The 17,661-nt window shown below is 43.3% G+C and overlaps 1 protein-coding gene across 1 annotated transcript in view; it reads right to left on the minus strand.

The window, feature by feature from the left end:
- Positions 1 to 17,661, minus strand: part of cacna1db (calcium channel, voltage-dependent, L type, alpha 1D subunit, b) — a 760,213-nt gene that overhangs the window by 243,349 nt on the left and 499,203 nt on the right. The window contains exons 22-26 of the mRNA XM_070894765.1: positions 11,812 to 11,918; positions 8,669 to 8,756; positions 8,468 to 8,575; positions 8,319 to 8,371; positions 2,101 to 2,247 (exon numbers count right to left, since the gene is read on the minus strand). Coding sequence (XP_070750866.1) covers positions 2,101 to 2,247; positions 8,319 to 8,371; positions 8,468 to 8,575; positions 8,669 to 8,756; positions 11,812 to 11,918 — 503 coding nt within the window. The remainder of the gene's footprint in view (positions 1 to 2,100; positions 2,248 to 8,318; positions 8,372 to 8,467; positions 8,576 to 8,668; positions 8,757 to 11,811; positions 11,919 to 17,661) is intronic.

Here is a 17,661-nt window from a genome sequence, read left to right on the forward strand (position 1 = left end):
CAGTATAATGTAGATAAATGTGAGGGTATCCACTTTGGTGACAAAAACAGGAAGGCAGAATATTATCTGAATGGTGACAGATTAGGAAAAGGGGAGATGCAACAAGACCCGGGTGTCATGGTACATCAGTCATTGAAAATGCAGCAGGTGGTGAAGAAGGCAAATGGCATGTTGGCCTTCATAGCGAGAGGATTTGAGTATAGGAACAGGGAGGTCTTATTGCAGTTGCACAGGGCCTTGGTGAGGTGAGGCCACACCTTGAATATTGTGTACAGTATTTGTCTCCTAATCTGAGGAAGGACATTCTTGCTATTGTGGGAGTGCAGCGAAGGTTCATCAGACTGATTCCTGGGATGGTTGGACTGACCTATGAAGAAAGACTGGATCGACTAGGCTTGTATTCACTGGAATTTAGAAGAATGAGAGGGGATCTCATAGAAACATATAAAATTCTGATGGGATTGGACAGGTTAGATGTAGGAAGAATGTTCCCGATGTTGGGGAAGACCAGAACCAGGGGTCACAGTCTAAGGATAAGTGGTAAGCCATTATGGACCGAGATGAGGAGAAACTGCTTCACTCAGAGAATGTGAACCTGTGGAATTCTCCACCACAGAAAGCTGTTGAGGTCAATTCGTTAGATATATTCAAAAGGGAGTTAGATGTGGCCCTTACGGCTAAAGGGATCAAAGGGTTTGGAGAGAAAGCAGGAATGGGGTACTAAAGTTGCATGATCAGCCATGATCATATTGAATGGTGGTGTAGGCTCGAAGGGCCGAATAGCCTACTCCTGCACCTATTTTCTATGTTTCTATGTTTACACAACAAGCTTAGTGTTGGTGTGAAGTGGTATCAGCTTCACATCAACTCTAAACTTGTGCAATGTAAATCGAGTGTTAAGAACTGAACTGACTGTGGAGCAAACTGGAGTGAGACTCCCTCTTCTGCTTCACAGCAACAGTACAGTTGTATTGCAAATGAACCATTAACAGTCTTTCTTTAGTACTACACCTATGTGGTAAAACGGAACAATCTTTGCTAATCCAAATAAAACTGCATGTGTGAAACATAAGGTCATTCCAAAAACATTTCATTGGAACATAGTAACAGGAGTAGACCACTGACTCCCTTGATCCTGTTCCACCATTCAATGAGATCATGGCTGATTTGCGACCTAACTGCATGTACCTGCCTATGGCCCATATCCCTTAGTTTCTTGTTAACCAAAGGTATTATCAATTTCAAATTTCAAATTAACAACTGATCGAGCACCAATTGCCATTTGCCTGCCTTTGTGTGTAAAAGTGTTTCCTAACTTCACTTCTGAAAGGTCTGGCTTTAATTTTTAGACAATACCCCCTAGTCCGAGAATCCCCAACCAATGGCAATATTTATCTTTATCTACCCTATCTGTTCCCCTTAATATCTTGAAAACTTCGATCATATCACCCCTTAACTGCCTACATTCAAGGGAATACAATCCAAATTTTTGTAATTTCTCCTCTTAACTTAACCCTTGAAGTCCGAGTATCATTCTGGTGAACCTATGTTGCACTCCCTCCAAAGCCAATATATCCTTCCTAAGGTGTGGTACCTAGAACTGCTCCCAGTACTCCAGGTGTGGTCTAACCAGGGTTTTGTGCAGCTGCAACATAACTTCTGCCCCCTTGTATTCGAGTGCACCTTTTTGATTATTTTCTGTATCTCATCATGACATTTTAATGATCTATGTATTTGGACCCCCAAGTTTCTTTGGACCTCCACTGTTTCTTAATGGTGAAAGTTAAAAAGTACTCTGTTCTATCCTTAAGCCTAAAGTTGATGACCTCACATTTGCCTACATTGAAATCTATTTGCCACAGTTTTGACCATTCACTTAATCTATCAATATCCCTTTGTAATTTTATGCTTTCATCTACAATACTTATAATATTATCTATCTTCGTGCCAGTGGCAAATTTGGATATATGACTTTCTATGCCATCATCTAAATCATTAATAAATACTGTGAATAGTTGAGGCCCCAACACAGATCCCTACGAGACTAGTTTTCAAAATGAGCTCTTAGTATTGGCTGGAAAAATGGAGACATATGCTTACGCTGGCCAGCCTTCAAAGGTTGATACTGTAAACAGTGCCATCATAGCTGCAAGGACATTGTCAAAGTTGTAATCACTGTTGTGCCAAACTCGATCACGAATGACGGGATGATCTACTTCACCATCTTTATAAAGAATGTAAGTTCCCCTATATAAAAAGGAAAAAAAGTCAGAAAAATATGAACTTAAATGGTTATTTTCTTTAATTCATTCACTACATGCTACAATTGTAATCTAACATGTACCTACTCTGCTTAGATGCAATGCTGGTGCATCGGAGTCCAAATGGATTGGATTTCCCGCAAACTTAACTAAAATAAAGTCAAAGTGAACTAAAATGGCAGCACATTGGGGTTGTGGCACACCAATATAACAGTACTGGAATGCCACTTTGATCTCCATGCTGCTGAGTCCCATTACAACCTGTGGGAAGGTGCCAAGTGATAGCCTCTCCAAGGAGACAGAGAAAATCTAAAGGGAAAGTCACTGAGTCTTTCTTGTATGTTCTTTTACCAGCTGTCTCAGAATAACATTAATAGGGCTGGGAATGGGTCATCCACCCAGCCGCAAGTAGTACTTGTCTAAGAGAACCCCAGAATCTAGATTTCTAAAACGCATTTGATGAGGTGTCATAGAGTAGACTAATGAATAAGATCAGAGCATGCGGAGTCAGGCGAAAAGTAGCAGAATGGATAACTGGCTGGCTGAAGAACAGAAAGAAGAGAGTAGGGATAACGGGTAGCTATTTAGAGTGGCAAAAGGTGGAAAGTGGGGTCCCACAAGCATCAATGTATTGATCACTGTTGTTCACAATTTATAATAACAATTTGAACTTTGTAATCAAAAACACAATTTCTAAATTTGCAGATGACACTAAATTGAGGGGATAGTCAATACTGAGGAGGAATGCAACAAATGACAAAACATTAATAAACTTGCAGAATGGACATATAATTGGCAAATGAGTTTCAACACATAAATGTGAGATATAACATTTTGGTAAAATAAGGAGGTCGCATATTACTCGGAAAATATGAACCTAAATGGGGCAGAAGAGCAAAGGGATCTGGGAGTACAAATACACAAAAGTAGCAACACAGTTAATAAGAACATAAGAATATAAGAAATAGGAACAGGAGTAGGCCATACGGCCCCTCGAACCTGCTCCACCATTCAATAAGATCATGGCTGATCTGATCATGGACTCAGCTCCACTTCCCTGCCCATTCCCCATAACCCCTTATCGTTTAAGAAACTGTCTATTTCTGTCTTAAATGTATTCAATGTTCCAGCTTCCACAGCTCTCAGAGGTCATCAAAAACCAAACCAAGCACGAGGATTTATTTCCAGAGGGGTAGAACTGAAAAATAGAGAAGTTATGCTAAACTTGTAACGAACCTTGGTTAGACCACACTTGGAGTACAGTTCTGGTCACATATTATACAAAGGATATAGATGCACCGGAAAGGGTGAAAAAAATATTTACAAGGATGGTATCAGAAACGCAAGGTTGTATCTATCAGGAATGGATGAACAGGTTGGGTCACTTTTCTATTGAAAAGAGAAGGCTAAGAGGTGACCTAATAGACACGATAAGATTATGAAAGGTTTTGATAGAGTAGACAAAGATTGTGTGTTTCCACTTGTGGAGAAGAGTAAAACTATTTGGGCTAGAATTTTGGCTTTTAGCGATTTCTCCCATTTCTGGGCGATAATCGCGGTGAAATTTATTTTTAGTGCTACGGTACTGTTATCGCCAGAGCTCTTAAAATTCACCAAACGGTGAAGAGCAATAGTTCAGCATTGCACAACTGAATTTGTGTACCACAGCCGGAATTTACAAGCGAAAAAAAAATTGGACCTTCTGCGTAAGCGGGAATTTTTGGGTGGGGGAATTTTTTTTGCCATTTTTTTTCTTCTTCCCGCATCACTGGTCAGCTGTCAGGGAGGCGCCCTTGCATGTGCAGTACATCCAGGGCTGAATCATCCATTTTTAAATTGCATTTATGATGGAAGGAGATGAGAGCAGGCAACGAGCCAGAAAGTTTAGTAATGAGGCCAACGAGGCCCTTGTCGCTGTTGTGGAAAGGAGATGGATGGAATTAAACAGGAGGGGTGCAAAAGTAAACCCCTCCTAGCGGTTTGTTGTCACATTTGGACCAGCATCGCTGAGGAGGTGTCTTGTATTGACGACATCCGAATGACCCACACCCAGTGCCACAAGAGGTTCAATGACCATTGCAGGGTCCTTAGAGTAAGTAATATTTTTATTGCTGCACTCCTCTTCATTACTTAAATTATAAATCTGACACATAGGTAGGCTTAGTGTTGCACCTTATTTGTCATGAATGATCTTTACACATTATTAAGACTGCTTTCTGAGATCTTAAAAGATGTTTCTGCACTTCGATGAACCACGTGCAACTTCCAGGGCCATTAAACAGGGCCATTAAATGCACACAGTCTGGTATAAGTGCTTTGATGGCGATCTGTGTGTGCCACAAAAGCAGAAGGGCCCTCTGGTAACCATTCCAAGTGTCATCTTTGCAGGGAAAGATGTCCAACAACCACCGTGAGCAATGGCGGACAGGTGGCAGTCCACCCAGAACCATACCTCTAACAGACCTAGAGGAACGAATAGCTGGTCTGATCGGTGCCTCAGGAAGGGCAACTGCCTGTGGGAGTGCTGAGCCCCCGTTCGAAAGTGAAGGTAAGTTCTGCAAAATCCACGGACAGGTTGGGGCAATGTGATGTAGTGTCTGTGGCCTAGGGTTGGGGCAATGTAATGCAGTGTCTCTGGACTAGGGTTGGGCAATGTGATGCAGTATCTCTGGACTACATATAATGGAGTAGCTGCGGTCCTTCGAATGAGCCTAGACATAGACATAGAAAATAGGTGCAGGAGCAGGCCATTCAGCCCCTCTAGCCTGCACCGCCATTCAATGAGTTCATGGCTGAACATGAAACTTCAGTACCCCCTTCCTGCTTTCTCGCCATAACCCTTGATCCCCCGAGTAGTAAGGACTTCATCTAACTCCCTTTTGAATATATTTAGTGAATTGGCCTCAACTACTTTCTGTGGTAGAGAATTCCACAGGTTCACCACTCTCTGGGTGAAGAAGTTTCTCCTCATCTCGGTCCTAAATGGCTTACCCCTTATCCTCAGACTGTGACCCCTGGTTCTGGACTTCCCCAACATTGGGAACATTCTTTCTGCATCTAACCTGTCTAAACCCGTCAGAATTTTAAACGTTTCTATGAGGTCCCCTCTCATTCTTCTGAACTCCAGTGAATACAAGCCCAATTGATCCAATCTTTCTTGATAGGTCAGTCCCGCCTGTGCTATGTGACCTTACTCATGTCACCCTGCCCCCTCCCCTGCTGCTAACTGCTCATGTTGTTTTCTATTTCCAAATGAGGAGTCGCATGCACCACATCCTCCAATGGAAGCCTCCACCTCAGGCCGTCAGGAGGAGGGGGACGAGGGCAAGGATCTTCAAGGAGAGGAGCAGCCTATTCCGGGTGGGGCGGGTGGGGCTGATGCACTCGATACCTCTTTTTTCTCCGGACAGCACCTCGTCCGAGGAAAAAACATTCTCGGGCTTTGAGTCATCCGAGGCCGAGTACAAGTGGCATGCAGCAACCAGAGGGTGAGTTGGCAAAACTGGTCTGCTGACAGACAGGCAGATGCACACCTAGACATGGTGGGACTGTCCAGGGAAAGCATCCAGCTCACCCGACAGCTCCTAAAGGTATTGGGTGGGATTCCTGCAAGCATTGCTGCACTATCTGTGAACGTGACGGAGGTCAGGTCACAGATTGTCCATGCGAGCCGCGAAACCACTGAGGCTGTCAATGCCCACATGCATTTGATGACCTTCATCTTTGACACTACAGTCCCCAGTGCCACACCCAAATCGCCTGTGAGTGGCGAGGCTGAGCAAGCAGCTCGCCACTCAGAAGCCGGGCTTTCCATACCCAGAGCTTCTCCAGTGGATCCACACATGGCGTCTCCATTGTCTCTCCCCCTAATACAGCAGGACTTTGGACACTTTGCTGCACGACGTCTTGGTGCCACCTTGGGTAGGGTTATGGCACGAGGGAGTGGGGTTAGGGTGTGGAGGGGGGGAGGGAAGGAGGGGTCGGAGGTAAAAGACGTTCGGTGCAGGGGTTGTTGTTTCGTTGTTGTTTTGTTATAAACATTTTTAAAGTGTTCCAATTCTGTTAAGTTTGAAAAGTTCACAATAATGTTTAATAAATGTTATTCTAGTTTCCAAATTACGTTTACAATGTTTAATAAATGTTATTCAAGTTACAATGGTTAATAAATTATTTTGTTCACCTTAACCATTCTTGTGTAGTGTCTCATTTGCAGAATAAGAGGGGAAATAGTCAACATAGTGGGATAGAGTGGCCAGGCAACGGTCAAATGAGCCGTTCACTGTTCAAGCAAAGCGTTGCATTATGATCTGCTAAAGTAAGGCTTTTGCAGTGGCGAAAGCTCCACAAGGCCTCCCCTGTGGGGGTGGTGGTGGTGGTGGCATGAGTTCCTTGCCAGGCTCCTCGTTCTCCTCCTCCTCCTCCTCTCCTCTCTCCTGAGGTGGTCCTGCAGTCCCCAGGGGCAAAACCTGTTCCCTCATGATGGCTACATTGTGGTGTGCTGCATGCTGCACAATGAACTCAGAGACTTGCTAAGAGAATTACTGTAGGCAGTCTCCAGAGTGGTCCAGGCATCAGAAGCGCTGCTTGGGCACTCCAATTATCTGTTCGACGATGTTGCATGTGGCTATATGGCTCGCATTATAGCGATGCACGGCTTCTGTCTGAGGGTTCCAGAGGGGGTTCATGAGCCAGGTGGCAAGGCCATAATCTTTGTCCCCCAACATCCAGCTCTTGCCTTGTGGTTGACGCTCAAACAAGCATGAGACACTGCTCTCACGCAAAATGAAAGCATCATGAATGCTCCCTGGATATTGGGCATTTATTCATGGAGTGGAATCCCTTTCGGTTTTGGTAAACCTCTGGATTGAGTTAATGTGCTTGCAGGGCGATGTGCTGAAGAGTCAATGGCACCCTGAACCTTGAGGAAGCCAGCAATTCATCCAAAACCTACAGCCCTCTCATTTTGTGCCTCCTTGGTCATTGGGAAGTTTATGAAGTCCATCTGTGTGCGTACAGTGCAGTAGTCACCTGGCGAATGCAGCAATAAGTAGTGTACTGCGAGATGGAACATATGTCCCCTGCTGATGCCTGAAAGGAGCTGGAGGCATAGAAGGCAATTGCCACAGTCACCTCCACCTTGACGGGCAGTGCTGTCCTGTTGCCGCTGGAGGGCACATCTCTGTGACCACCTCTTTTTGGAAGCGCAGCCTTCTAATGCACTGTGCCTTAGAGAGCTACAGGTATGAGTGTTTGCAGGTATTTGTTCGCTGTAAATTCGTGGGTGGGGACAGGCCTCCTCCCCATACGTCTGCGAGCATTTCGATTACGCTCAAAACGCTCATCAATAAGCCTTCTTCCAGCTCAATGCTGCATAGAAAAAGCAGCCAGCAATAATGGCTGACATAGTATAGCCCCCATTTTATTAAATGTCCTTAAATATCCTTTAAAACAAACTATAAACTCACATAAAACTTCACTGTGTAAAACACAGCCTTCCTTCTCCAAATCCTTTAATGCACTGAACTTCTGCTCCGTTTTCAAGATGGTGCCATTAGCGCGGGTGCGGCGTGGGTCCGACCTGGGTTCGACTGATATTTTTCGGGCGGGTTTCCGGGCGGATGGTAAAATGGGCGATATTGTTGAATTTTCCGCCTGGGGTAATAGCGCAGCATTGCAGACCAATTGACGTTATCCAAACGGTGAAAACATTGGGCAGGCTTAGCGCCGCTGCAAAACCACTGCCGAAATTTCCACCCGAGCGCAAAATGTCATGTGAATCGTTTAGCGCCAAAAAAATTAATTATGTGCGCTTCGCCCAGGCGATAAAACGGTTGCAAACCTGTCGAAAATCTAGCCACCAAGTAATCAAATAGGGAATTCAGAAGAAACCTCTTTGCCCAGAGAGTGGTGAGAATGTGGAACTAGTGAAAAAAAGCAGGATTTCATACAGTCACAAAAAATAACAAAGTATGTCAATAACCTATAGACGAAGTAAATCACTGTGTCAAGATCAAAAAAGTTCATCACAAACATATACTAGTTCTGTATGTTTCTTACTTGCACTCTTCAGGAAGTTGTTTTGCTTCATCTGTACAGCGGTAGAATTTGCCCTGAAAAATTAGAAGACATTTCATTTTAGGCTAAAACAGTTTTGACTTCAGCCTGAATTTAAAGGAAAATGTAGATAAAGTATGCTCAGCATTTACCTTGAATAGCTGAACCCCAATACAAGCAAACATGAATTGTAGCAGAGTTGTAACAATCATGATGTTACCAATGGTTCTAATAGCAACGAATACACATTGAACAACATGCTGTAAGATGAAAAAAGAAGTGTGAACAAAAAGTTACAGTTTTTAAATTGCCATGATAAGAAATTAGATACATGGAAAATAGTCAAATTAAACCTTGAGTCCCTTCGCCCTGTTGATTGCTCGAAGAGGTCTTAACACCCTTAAGACACGAAGAATCTTCACTACTGAAATAGCACTAGACCTGTGTGGAAACAAGCAACCATTCATTTTCACTCTTTTATAAAGCACTTTGGGAGATCTTCAAGATGTTTTAAGACAAATGCAAGTTATTTCTTTCCTTTTTTGCTAAATTGTTGGTAGAAGATATTGGGTAAGAATTGCTCCGTTCACTGTGGATAATAACATTGTTAATGTGTTCATGAAGATTTCTTCATAATTCTAGTAAATTGGTAAATGCATTATTTTTGAATGCCTTTCCAATCAAAGCTCATGTTCATGCCTGCATGTAAGATGTTGGGCACGTGGCAACCAGAACACATCATCCCCCACGGTACATTCTCTATGCTGTGCAGAGTTGAAACCATACCTAAAGAGCTGGGAGAGGAACATCAGGAGGAATTCTAGAATTTGGAGGTAGGAACAGAGGACTGTCATTGATGCTAAAAATATGTGTGATGAGGGGGTGACCACATCTCCTTCATTAGTTTCAATGGTAGCACCTATGATGCTATGTTTTCCAAATGATGGTGTATTTACACATATTATGTAAATGTTTTCCTAGCATTTTAATATGTCCATCTTAAAGAAGCATTCCTTCATAAATGTGCTGTCAGGCACAAATGTTATGTAGTAGCAGCTGAGAATCAACCATAAATCAGCCAGTTGCAGAAAAACCCACAGTGGTGGTTATATGAATTGTGGAATATTTTTTATATATATTCTATAGCATATAGGGGGACAGAATAGGGCAGAAGGGAAAGGTACAGCAGAGCAGGGAAGGAGGGTGTAGAAATGGTGGTGTGGGCAAGTTAAAAGCTGGTGAGCTGGGGAAAAAGAAAGGCAGATCAGGGTCAGAGGATGGAAGAGAGGGGAGGGTAGAATATAATAGAGTCAGAGTGGAGAGTTAGAGATCTGCCAGTGAAGGAAGAGAATCAAAGGTTCCGAAGGGTGTCAAAGCAAGATGGAGGTTACAGGAAACAGCAACACTATTGGAATGAGTGTCACAGTACGATAAGGATGAGCGAGAAGAGAAAGAGCAGGGGTAGGGGAGGAACTGGGGGAGGGGAGATATAGGGGAAGGGGTGGAGATTGGGGAGATGATGGAAAAAATGGAGAGGATTGGAGGGATGGAAAAAGGATTAGGAACAAACATGAGAGGTGGAGTAAAGAGGATGGGGAGAAGCAGATGATGGGGATGGGGAAGGTCAGGAGAAGGGGAGAGGATGGAGGAGAAGAAGAAAGTGTCGAAGTGGAAGAGGATGGGGAGGAGAGAGAAGTCAAGAGAGGGAGAAGGAGGCCCGGGAGAGAGTGGAAAGAAAGCAGACAAAAGGATTGGGGGAGGGATGAAGACAAGAGGAGATGGGGAGCACCGGAAGAGGATAGGGAACGGATATAGAGAAAAGGGAAAGAGGACAGGATCATTGAAAGTAAAATGAAACTAGGAAAAATGAATTAAATCAAGATGGGTGATTCATGAATTTAAAACAGCCTTGCACAGAATGGGAAAAATAGCACCAAATATACAAATTTAAGAAAGTTGGCAATGATGAAGAAAATTAATTCAATAACTTGGAGGATAAAGTTGCTAAAATTAATTAAATAAACATATGGGGCTCAGAAATTAAAAGGACACTTGCACGTGAGCAACATTAATTGAATAGGTCCTAGGCTTCAACCAATAAAATTAATTAAAGATCGGGGCTTCACTGTGGAAGATTAATAAATAGAAATCAGGGCTATTCTGGAGAAAATTAATTAAATAAAGATCAGTGCTGCACAGGGGAAAAGGAAAGATTCAGTCCATTCCTGGGAAAAATAAATCAAGTAATTTTGCTAGGGAAAATTAATTAAATAATAATTTGGAGTATTCTGGAGAAAATTAATTAACTAAATATCTGGGATTTGTTGCAGAAAATTAATTAAGAAAAGATCAAGACTTCACTGGGGATAATTAACTGAATAACGATTCAGGGCTCTACTGCAATCAGGGGGCAGAGGTCAACAATCGGCAATCGGGAGGACTGGGGCAAGGCTGGGGATTGGGACAGAGAGGCCGAAAGCTTCCTTGAGAAGCCTGGAGGGTGCACTCCTGCTCCTCTTGGTCCACAAGGAATGAAGAGAGGTGAGATGGGTTGGGGTGGGAGGAGGGGTGAGATGAATGGAGGGGGAGTGGGAGAGAGAAGGGAAAAGAGATGGTGGAGGAGATGGGGGAGGGGGGAGGAAGGAGGTGCTGGGAAGAGAGGAGTGGATGGGAGGAAGGAGATAGAAAGGGAAGAGGGGTTGAGCAGAGGAGTATTGATAGTAATGGGGGAACAAAGGTAGGGAAATAATCGGAGTGGGGAAATTCTTCTCAGTAGGGGGTCTATGGTGAGCTAAACTTTCCTCAAGAGTCAATGGAGAGTAATATTGGACGGGGTATAAAACTGGCGCTTTACCCGATCCCATGCATTTCCTGCCCAGAGAGTTGGTTAAAATTACCCCCCATTAATATTTTTAATATATAATGGATTGAAAGTTAAATAGCAAAATGTATGCGATTTGGAAAGCAGAAAAGTAATTAGTTGAAATATAGCAGTTTTTCTACAGCACAGGCTGAGGAGCTGGTATACCCAAAACCAAGGTGGTAGAGTGGCTTCACTGGGAGGAAGGTCAATTACATCAGCAGTTCCATTATAAATGTGGACATAATGAGAATGCATGCAGGTGTAATATATATATGGAGAAAGAATCATTCAAGTTGCTTCACAGAGCTTTGTGAAGTGTAATATCATGCAGTATTTATTTAATTTTCAAGTCGGAAAAAAATGCTTCTCTAAGTTTTGATCAATATCCATGTCACTCACCATTCCTTTATTGTACTTCATAAAGGGTAATTAACTTTTATATGGAACTAGGTTTAATTATTATTTATTCAAAGTTTTAATAAACTAAGTCAATTTATAGACCTGATGTTTTTAGCTTATGGTAAAAATTACCGATCGAAAAAATAAATAGCCCATTGTATTTTTGCATGATACACTGTAAAGTTAGCATATTCTACAATTGCTGGTGTTCATTTAATAAAAACAGATACTTACTGAATTCCAAAAGAAATAAGTGACACACCCACAACCAGGATGTCCAACAAGTTGAAATAATTTCTACAAAAGGAACCTTTGTGTAAAAATGCTCCATATGTCATCATCTGAAGAAGTAAAGCATGGAAAGGTAAAAATGGAAATAAAGAGTTTGAATATCTGCAATCCAGTATCATTCATTAACTCTCCCGACAATTATAACAATTAATTTCTTTCAGAATGCAACACAACAACAAAGAATAACACTGGTAAATGAAGACCAGAATCCCCAATTTTTCCTCACTCCACCATTGGCAGTCGTACCTTCAGCTGTCTAGGCCTTCAGCTCTGGAATTCCCTCCCAAAACCTTTCCACTTCTCTCCTTTCCTTTAAGATGCTCCTTAAAATATTCCTCTTTCATGCCCTATCTCCTCTGTGGCTCAATGTCAAATGTCTGGGAACACTCCGGTGAAACATCTTGGGACGTTTTACTACATAATGGCACTGTATAAATGCAGTGTTGTTGAATATACCAGTTGAAATAATGTTAAAAGAAATGTTATCAGTTCATTCATTATGTTAATTTTAGACAATTAGAAAAGTACTCTCAATGGGGGAATTTTAACCGTACAGGGCGGGCAGGAGACGAGTGGGTTGCTAATTCAAAATTGGGAAACCCAACCCCAACCCACCACCACTTCAAATTTAATGAGGGTAGACGACTAACTTTCACTCCAGAGGTGGGTCCCTAATTTGAATATTTTAATGAGGTTTTAATTAGATTTTAGCTGTATTTTTAGCTGTGAGATGGCTGCGGGCTGAGTTTCCCAGGGCTCAGGAAACCCGCAGCTGAAGGGAGGTAAGAATAGCTGGATCCAACAGCACTCTTGTGGGCCAGGAGGAGCAGAAGTACTTCCCTCAATCTGGCTGGCTGCCGGCCGGGAAACGGAGTCCAAAAATTTAAATCCTAATGGCAGCACCTCCGAGAAACTCGTAAATTTGAGTTTCCCAGTTGTTACACTACCATCCCACCTCTCCTTACCCCAACAATCTCTCCCTGCGCCCCATAAATATCAGGGCCATTGAGTCAGAACAGTCAAAATATAACTGCAGATCAAACATCTATTTGCAAAGTTTACTCTTCAAACATCTACGCGATATCAATAAAGGATGGTCCATTGTGATTCAATAACATTAACACCATTAATATCTGATTCAAGTATTATATTCCGCAGTTATACACAAATTTATGCAATTTTCTCCCACAAGAACACCTCAGACTTTACTTTTATTTTCAGACACATTTAAGTAAATATTGGTCAGTTACACTTCTTTTCTGCTAAATAGGAAACCTGGATCATTTCCTGGCCAAGGTTCATGGGGCTAGATTTTACACTTTTGTGCATATCATCCAAAAATGGGCGTTATTTCCGGCGTGGGCAGTAAAAATGGGTTTTCAGATCGCCAGCTTCTCGCCCATTCTCAAAGCACCGAGTCACATTTTTGAAATTGGGCGTTACCGCAAGCGATATGAAATGGGCGGTAGCGCTAAAGTTCTCTGACCTTCTGCCGTAAAGTGTCGCCGTCCTTAGCAATGGCATGGCAACGCTCGATTCCCGCGATTCAGGAGGTCAAGGGTCATCATGACATGCGCAGAAGAGGAGACAGAGAGAGGGAGCTGAGAGGAACTGAAAGCATGTGTGGCTGTGGTGTGTGCTTATTTGGCTGTTCTGGGAGGCACGAGGGAGATTCACCAGCAGCACAAAGCCTACTAAGCACTAAGAACATAGTTGGCACCTAGTTTTTGTCCAACAAATAAGATATAATATGGAAGGGATGGTGGAAGCCGTGGAGCTGGTAGCCAGGAACACTGGTGGCAGAGGGCTCCCAGTGGTCCCGGAGCACAGCACTGCACCCCAAGGTGGCGCACCCCCATTGCCAACCACATGAGAGCCAGCAGCAACATCTTGCTTCTGGCTCGGAGCACGTTCCCACCTCGGGACCGTCCTCTCCCGTATCTGTTCAAGCAGCGGTTCGGCCGTCATTCCCCCCCTCCCCCCCCAATGAAGCATCGCCTGAGGAGTTCCTCGGCCAGGCGGCTTGGAGTCAGGAGGGGAAGGGGAAGGGGTGGGGAGGAGAAGCGGGGGGAGGGGGGGGTTTACAGAAATACTTATGATTTCAGACAACTGTTCGGTTTAAATGCTTTTTATTTAACAAAACCTTGTTGTGCATTGGCTCAGATAGCTGCACCGTTACATGCTGGTGATTCCTTAACATCAAAGGGTATAATTACACTTGACTTCAATCAACTTAAACTTTAACTGTCACCAAGATGATGCCCACCACTGATGTATGATCTGCACACCCAGCAATGTGTTAGCCTTGTAAATAACACCAACATTCTTTCAGGCAAAGCGCTCATTGACATTATAATTTGCCATTATAATTTGCTGGTGGTCGACAACGAGTTGGACATTCAGGGAGTGGAATCCCTTGCAGTTCCTGAAAACCTCTGCATCCTGAAAAGGTGCCCGCATCGTGATGTGCGTACAGTCTATTGCTCCCTGCACCTTGGGGAAGTTTGCAATTATGGAGAATCCTAGAGCCCTCTCACTCTGTGCCTCCCTGGTCATAGGGAAGTTGATCCAAGTCCCTCCTGTGTGCGTACAGGGCTTCAGTGACCTGTCTAATGCAGCAATCTGTGGCATGCTGAGACAGACCACAAATGTCGCCAGCTGAGACTGAAAAGAACCCAATGCGTAGAACGACAGTGCCGCAGTGACTTTGACCTCGACGGACAGTGCAGTACTGATGGTGCTGGTAGGCTGCAGATCTCCCCTTATGAGCTGGCATACCACAGTGATAACCTCTTTGTGGAAGCGCATTCTCCGAAGGCAGGTGGTGTCGAGCAAGTCGAGGTAAGACCACTTGTCCCTGTACTTACGGGGGGGTGTAACGTCTGGTCCTCCTCATCAGTCTGGCATGTCTTACATTGGGCACATAATGCTGTGGAGCATACCTTCAGTCATCTCGAGTCTGCAGCATGTAATTGGTCATCAAGAGAGGGTGAGAAAGGACAGGCCCCATTGCAATAGCTCTCTGTTTTCCACCGATTGTTTGTGACCAATGAATGTCCCGATGAAGACACCTATTAAATTTCAATCGGTCACAGTATGGTCAAGATGTTTGTACAGATGTTCACATCAACTCCAACGACCTGCAGAGTACATCCGAACTCTCCTGAGGTTGAAGCACAGCAGCCTTTTAAAGGATGCGACATGTGATGTAAAACATGGCGTCCATAACGCTGTGATTAGTTCCGGTTAGTTCCACTTTATCCGGGCGATTTTTTGGGCGAGCGATATTGTGAGTGATGTGTGTGCAAGGTGGTGAAAGTGACGCTGGGCGATCTCATGGCCGCTGGTTTCGGCAAATATGATCTTTACGACAAAGAAAAATGGGACGGGCGGTATTATTGAATCTCGGCATTAATTCCATTTGGAAATTAACGCTGGGCGATATTATGGGCTTTGATTTCACCCATTTTGATGATCCCGCCCCCAAAAAGTAGACGGGCGGTATTATTTTTTCCCAGCATTATGCACATGGGGAAAGTAACGCTCGGCGATAAGTTTCCAAAAAATGCCCGTCAGTTTCCATTTTGTGGCTAAATGGGCGATATATGGGAATTATACCTCAGTTCAGCGTTAAGTGGGCATTAAGCATGCAAAAAAAGTGGAAAATCTAGCCCATGGTGTTTTTTCAGGCCTGAACATGAGCCTTCACCATTTTATCGGTACAGATACAGAGACTTAGTTTCACAATACAATTTGTGGTGTTAGTTGTTTGGTTGTAAATTGTTGACATTAAAAAATACTGAAAGCAGATGACCAACAATTTAGCACAGTGGTCTTTGTGGCCTGGTCATGCTGGCACTGATCCATTGTAGAGAAAGTCACCATTCTTAAATAAAGCCATCATGCTCACACAAGGAAAAGCTAAAATGCTTATTATTGAGACACAAGAAGAGAAAGAATGTCACTCTGTCTCTCTACATATTTAAAGGGGAAAGTAACATTGTGAAAATTAGGGAAATGTAACCATTTTGTCAAGCATTCATTAATTTATTTTAAAAATGTTCAATAGCCTCAATCTTGAAAGACTTTCTTAAATCTGCAGTTTGTGACAGCATACAGAATCGTGCACACCTTTGGTGTATACAATTTGGAACAAATTAAAACACTAAAGGACAAAGGGGAGAGAACTCTCCCCAATGGCTTTGCAAGTTTACCCATTAAGTAGATGAATGAAATATAGGGCCAGATTTGACCCTTGTTCTGTTCATGATCCCATGGATATTATTTGATAGCTGGAATTTGTGTCAGCAGAACAGTTGGTTTTCAAAAGTATTTCTCTCCAATTATATGAATGTTATGTTATAAACATTTAATTTAATAAATGTTGTATCTCTTTTGCCTAGCTGCATGTAATGAAGTACATTAGGTTAGGCATTTCAGTGAAATCTTACTATTACTTAATAGAAGCATTTAGAGAAAGGTATATAGATACCTTTACCATGCCACTCTAAGCTGATTTTAGTTGCATACAGTATCTCCCATTTAATTGCACAACAGTTAATCACTTTATCACCATAACAATATAAAAGCCTGCAGCTTCAATTTTCTCCATTAATTTCCTATGTTAGTTGAATGTTTGGACGGATACATCTCTTCCTGTATAAAGTTTGGGCTGTCAGGTTGATCTCTGCACATTCATTTGCATATTTTGCATCAGTTTAGAGTCATTGGGGCCGAAATTCACCCCCGCCGGAAACGAGTCACACCTACTGTTTTTCTTGCATTTTGGCTGCCGCAATCGATGCAGTGGCCCATCTTGCGAAAGTCAACTCTTTATCATTTTTTATCGAGCTGGGTGGAAGTCGATCATAATGGGGGTGGAAGTGGGGGCGGGAACGAAGTGTTCATCATAAGAGGGGTGTAAGTGGGGCGGGCGGAGTGTCCAACGCCGTCAGTCATCGGCGTAGCGCTGATGATGCCATCACACTGGTGCGTCACCACGTCTCTCTGGCAGTCAGCCGACAAAAAAAATAAGATGGCAGCCATGACAGTGTGCCCTCCCCTATAATGGCAGCTGCACCGCCATTTTACACACACTGCAAACACAGTGCACCGACAGAAAAAACTGTCGGGGGCACCGAGCGGTGGCCGGAAGATTTTCTCAGGTGAATTTTGCTTGCGGGGCAGGACACGGCAGTGCGCCCTTTGATGACGCACTTAGGAGAGTTCAGCAGCAGCAGTGCAGAAGTGGGGACCGCCGGATAATTTCGGGAGCGGCGGCCATTCGACTAAAAATTGGCGGCCACTCGACACCACCGCGTGGCTGGCGCTTTCCAGCGGGCGGAAGTTTTTAATCGGGAAGCAGAATTTCGGCCCCAATATCTGATTAAGATCCAGTTACACTGCAGATTTTGCATCAGTTCAAAGTGGCTTTCTTGTGGCAACACAGTATCTGTAGTATAATTTCAGTTAATATCAAATTACATCCCGATAGTTATCCGAAACAGTGTGAGACAAGCTCAAGAAGGAAGTGTGACTTCAGCTTCAAACAGTGTAGCTGCATCCAATGAAAAGCCAACTTTAAATTTTTAAGTTTAAAAGTGCCCAGGTAGTTTACTGGAACTCCTGTTTGTTTCTGATGTTAGAAAAGAGTTGACCAACTTAAGTATAAAAAAAACATTAGAGTAGTGATTGAAGCCTTCTACATGCATTTAAGTACACATGCACAGAGCTCTGAGCTCCCTGTCCAAACAGCACTGCTGCTAGAAGGGGGTTATAACTTAGGGCTGTCCC

Source organism: Pristiophorus japonicus, chromosome 12 (assembly GCF_044704955.1).
Source record: "Pristiophorus japonicus isolate sPriJap1 chromosome 12, sPriJap1.hap1, whole genome shotgun sequence".
NCBI lineage: Eukaryota > Metazoa > Chordata > Chondrichthyes > Pristiophoridae > Pristiophorus > Pristiophorus japonicus.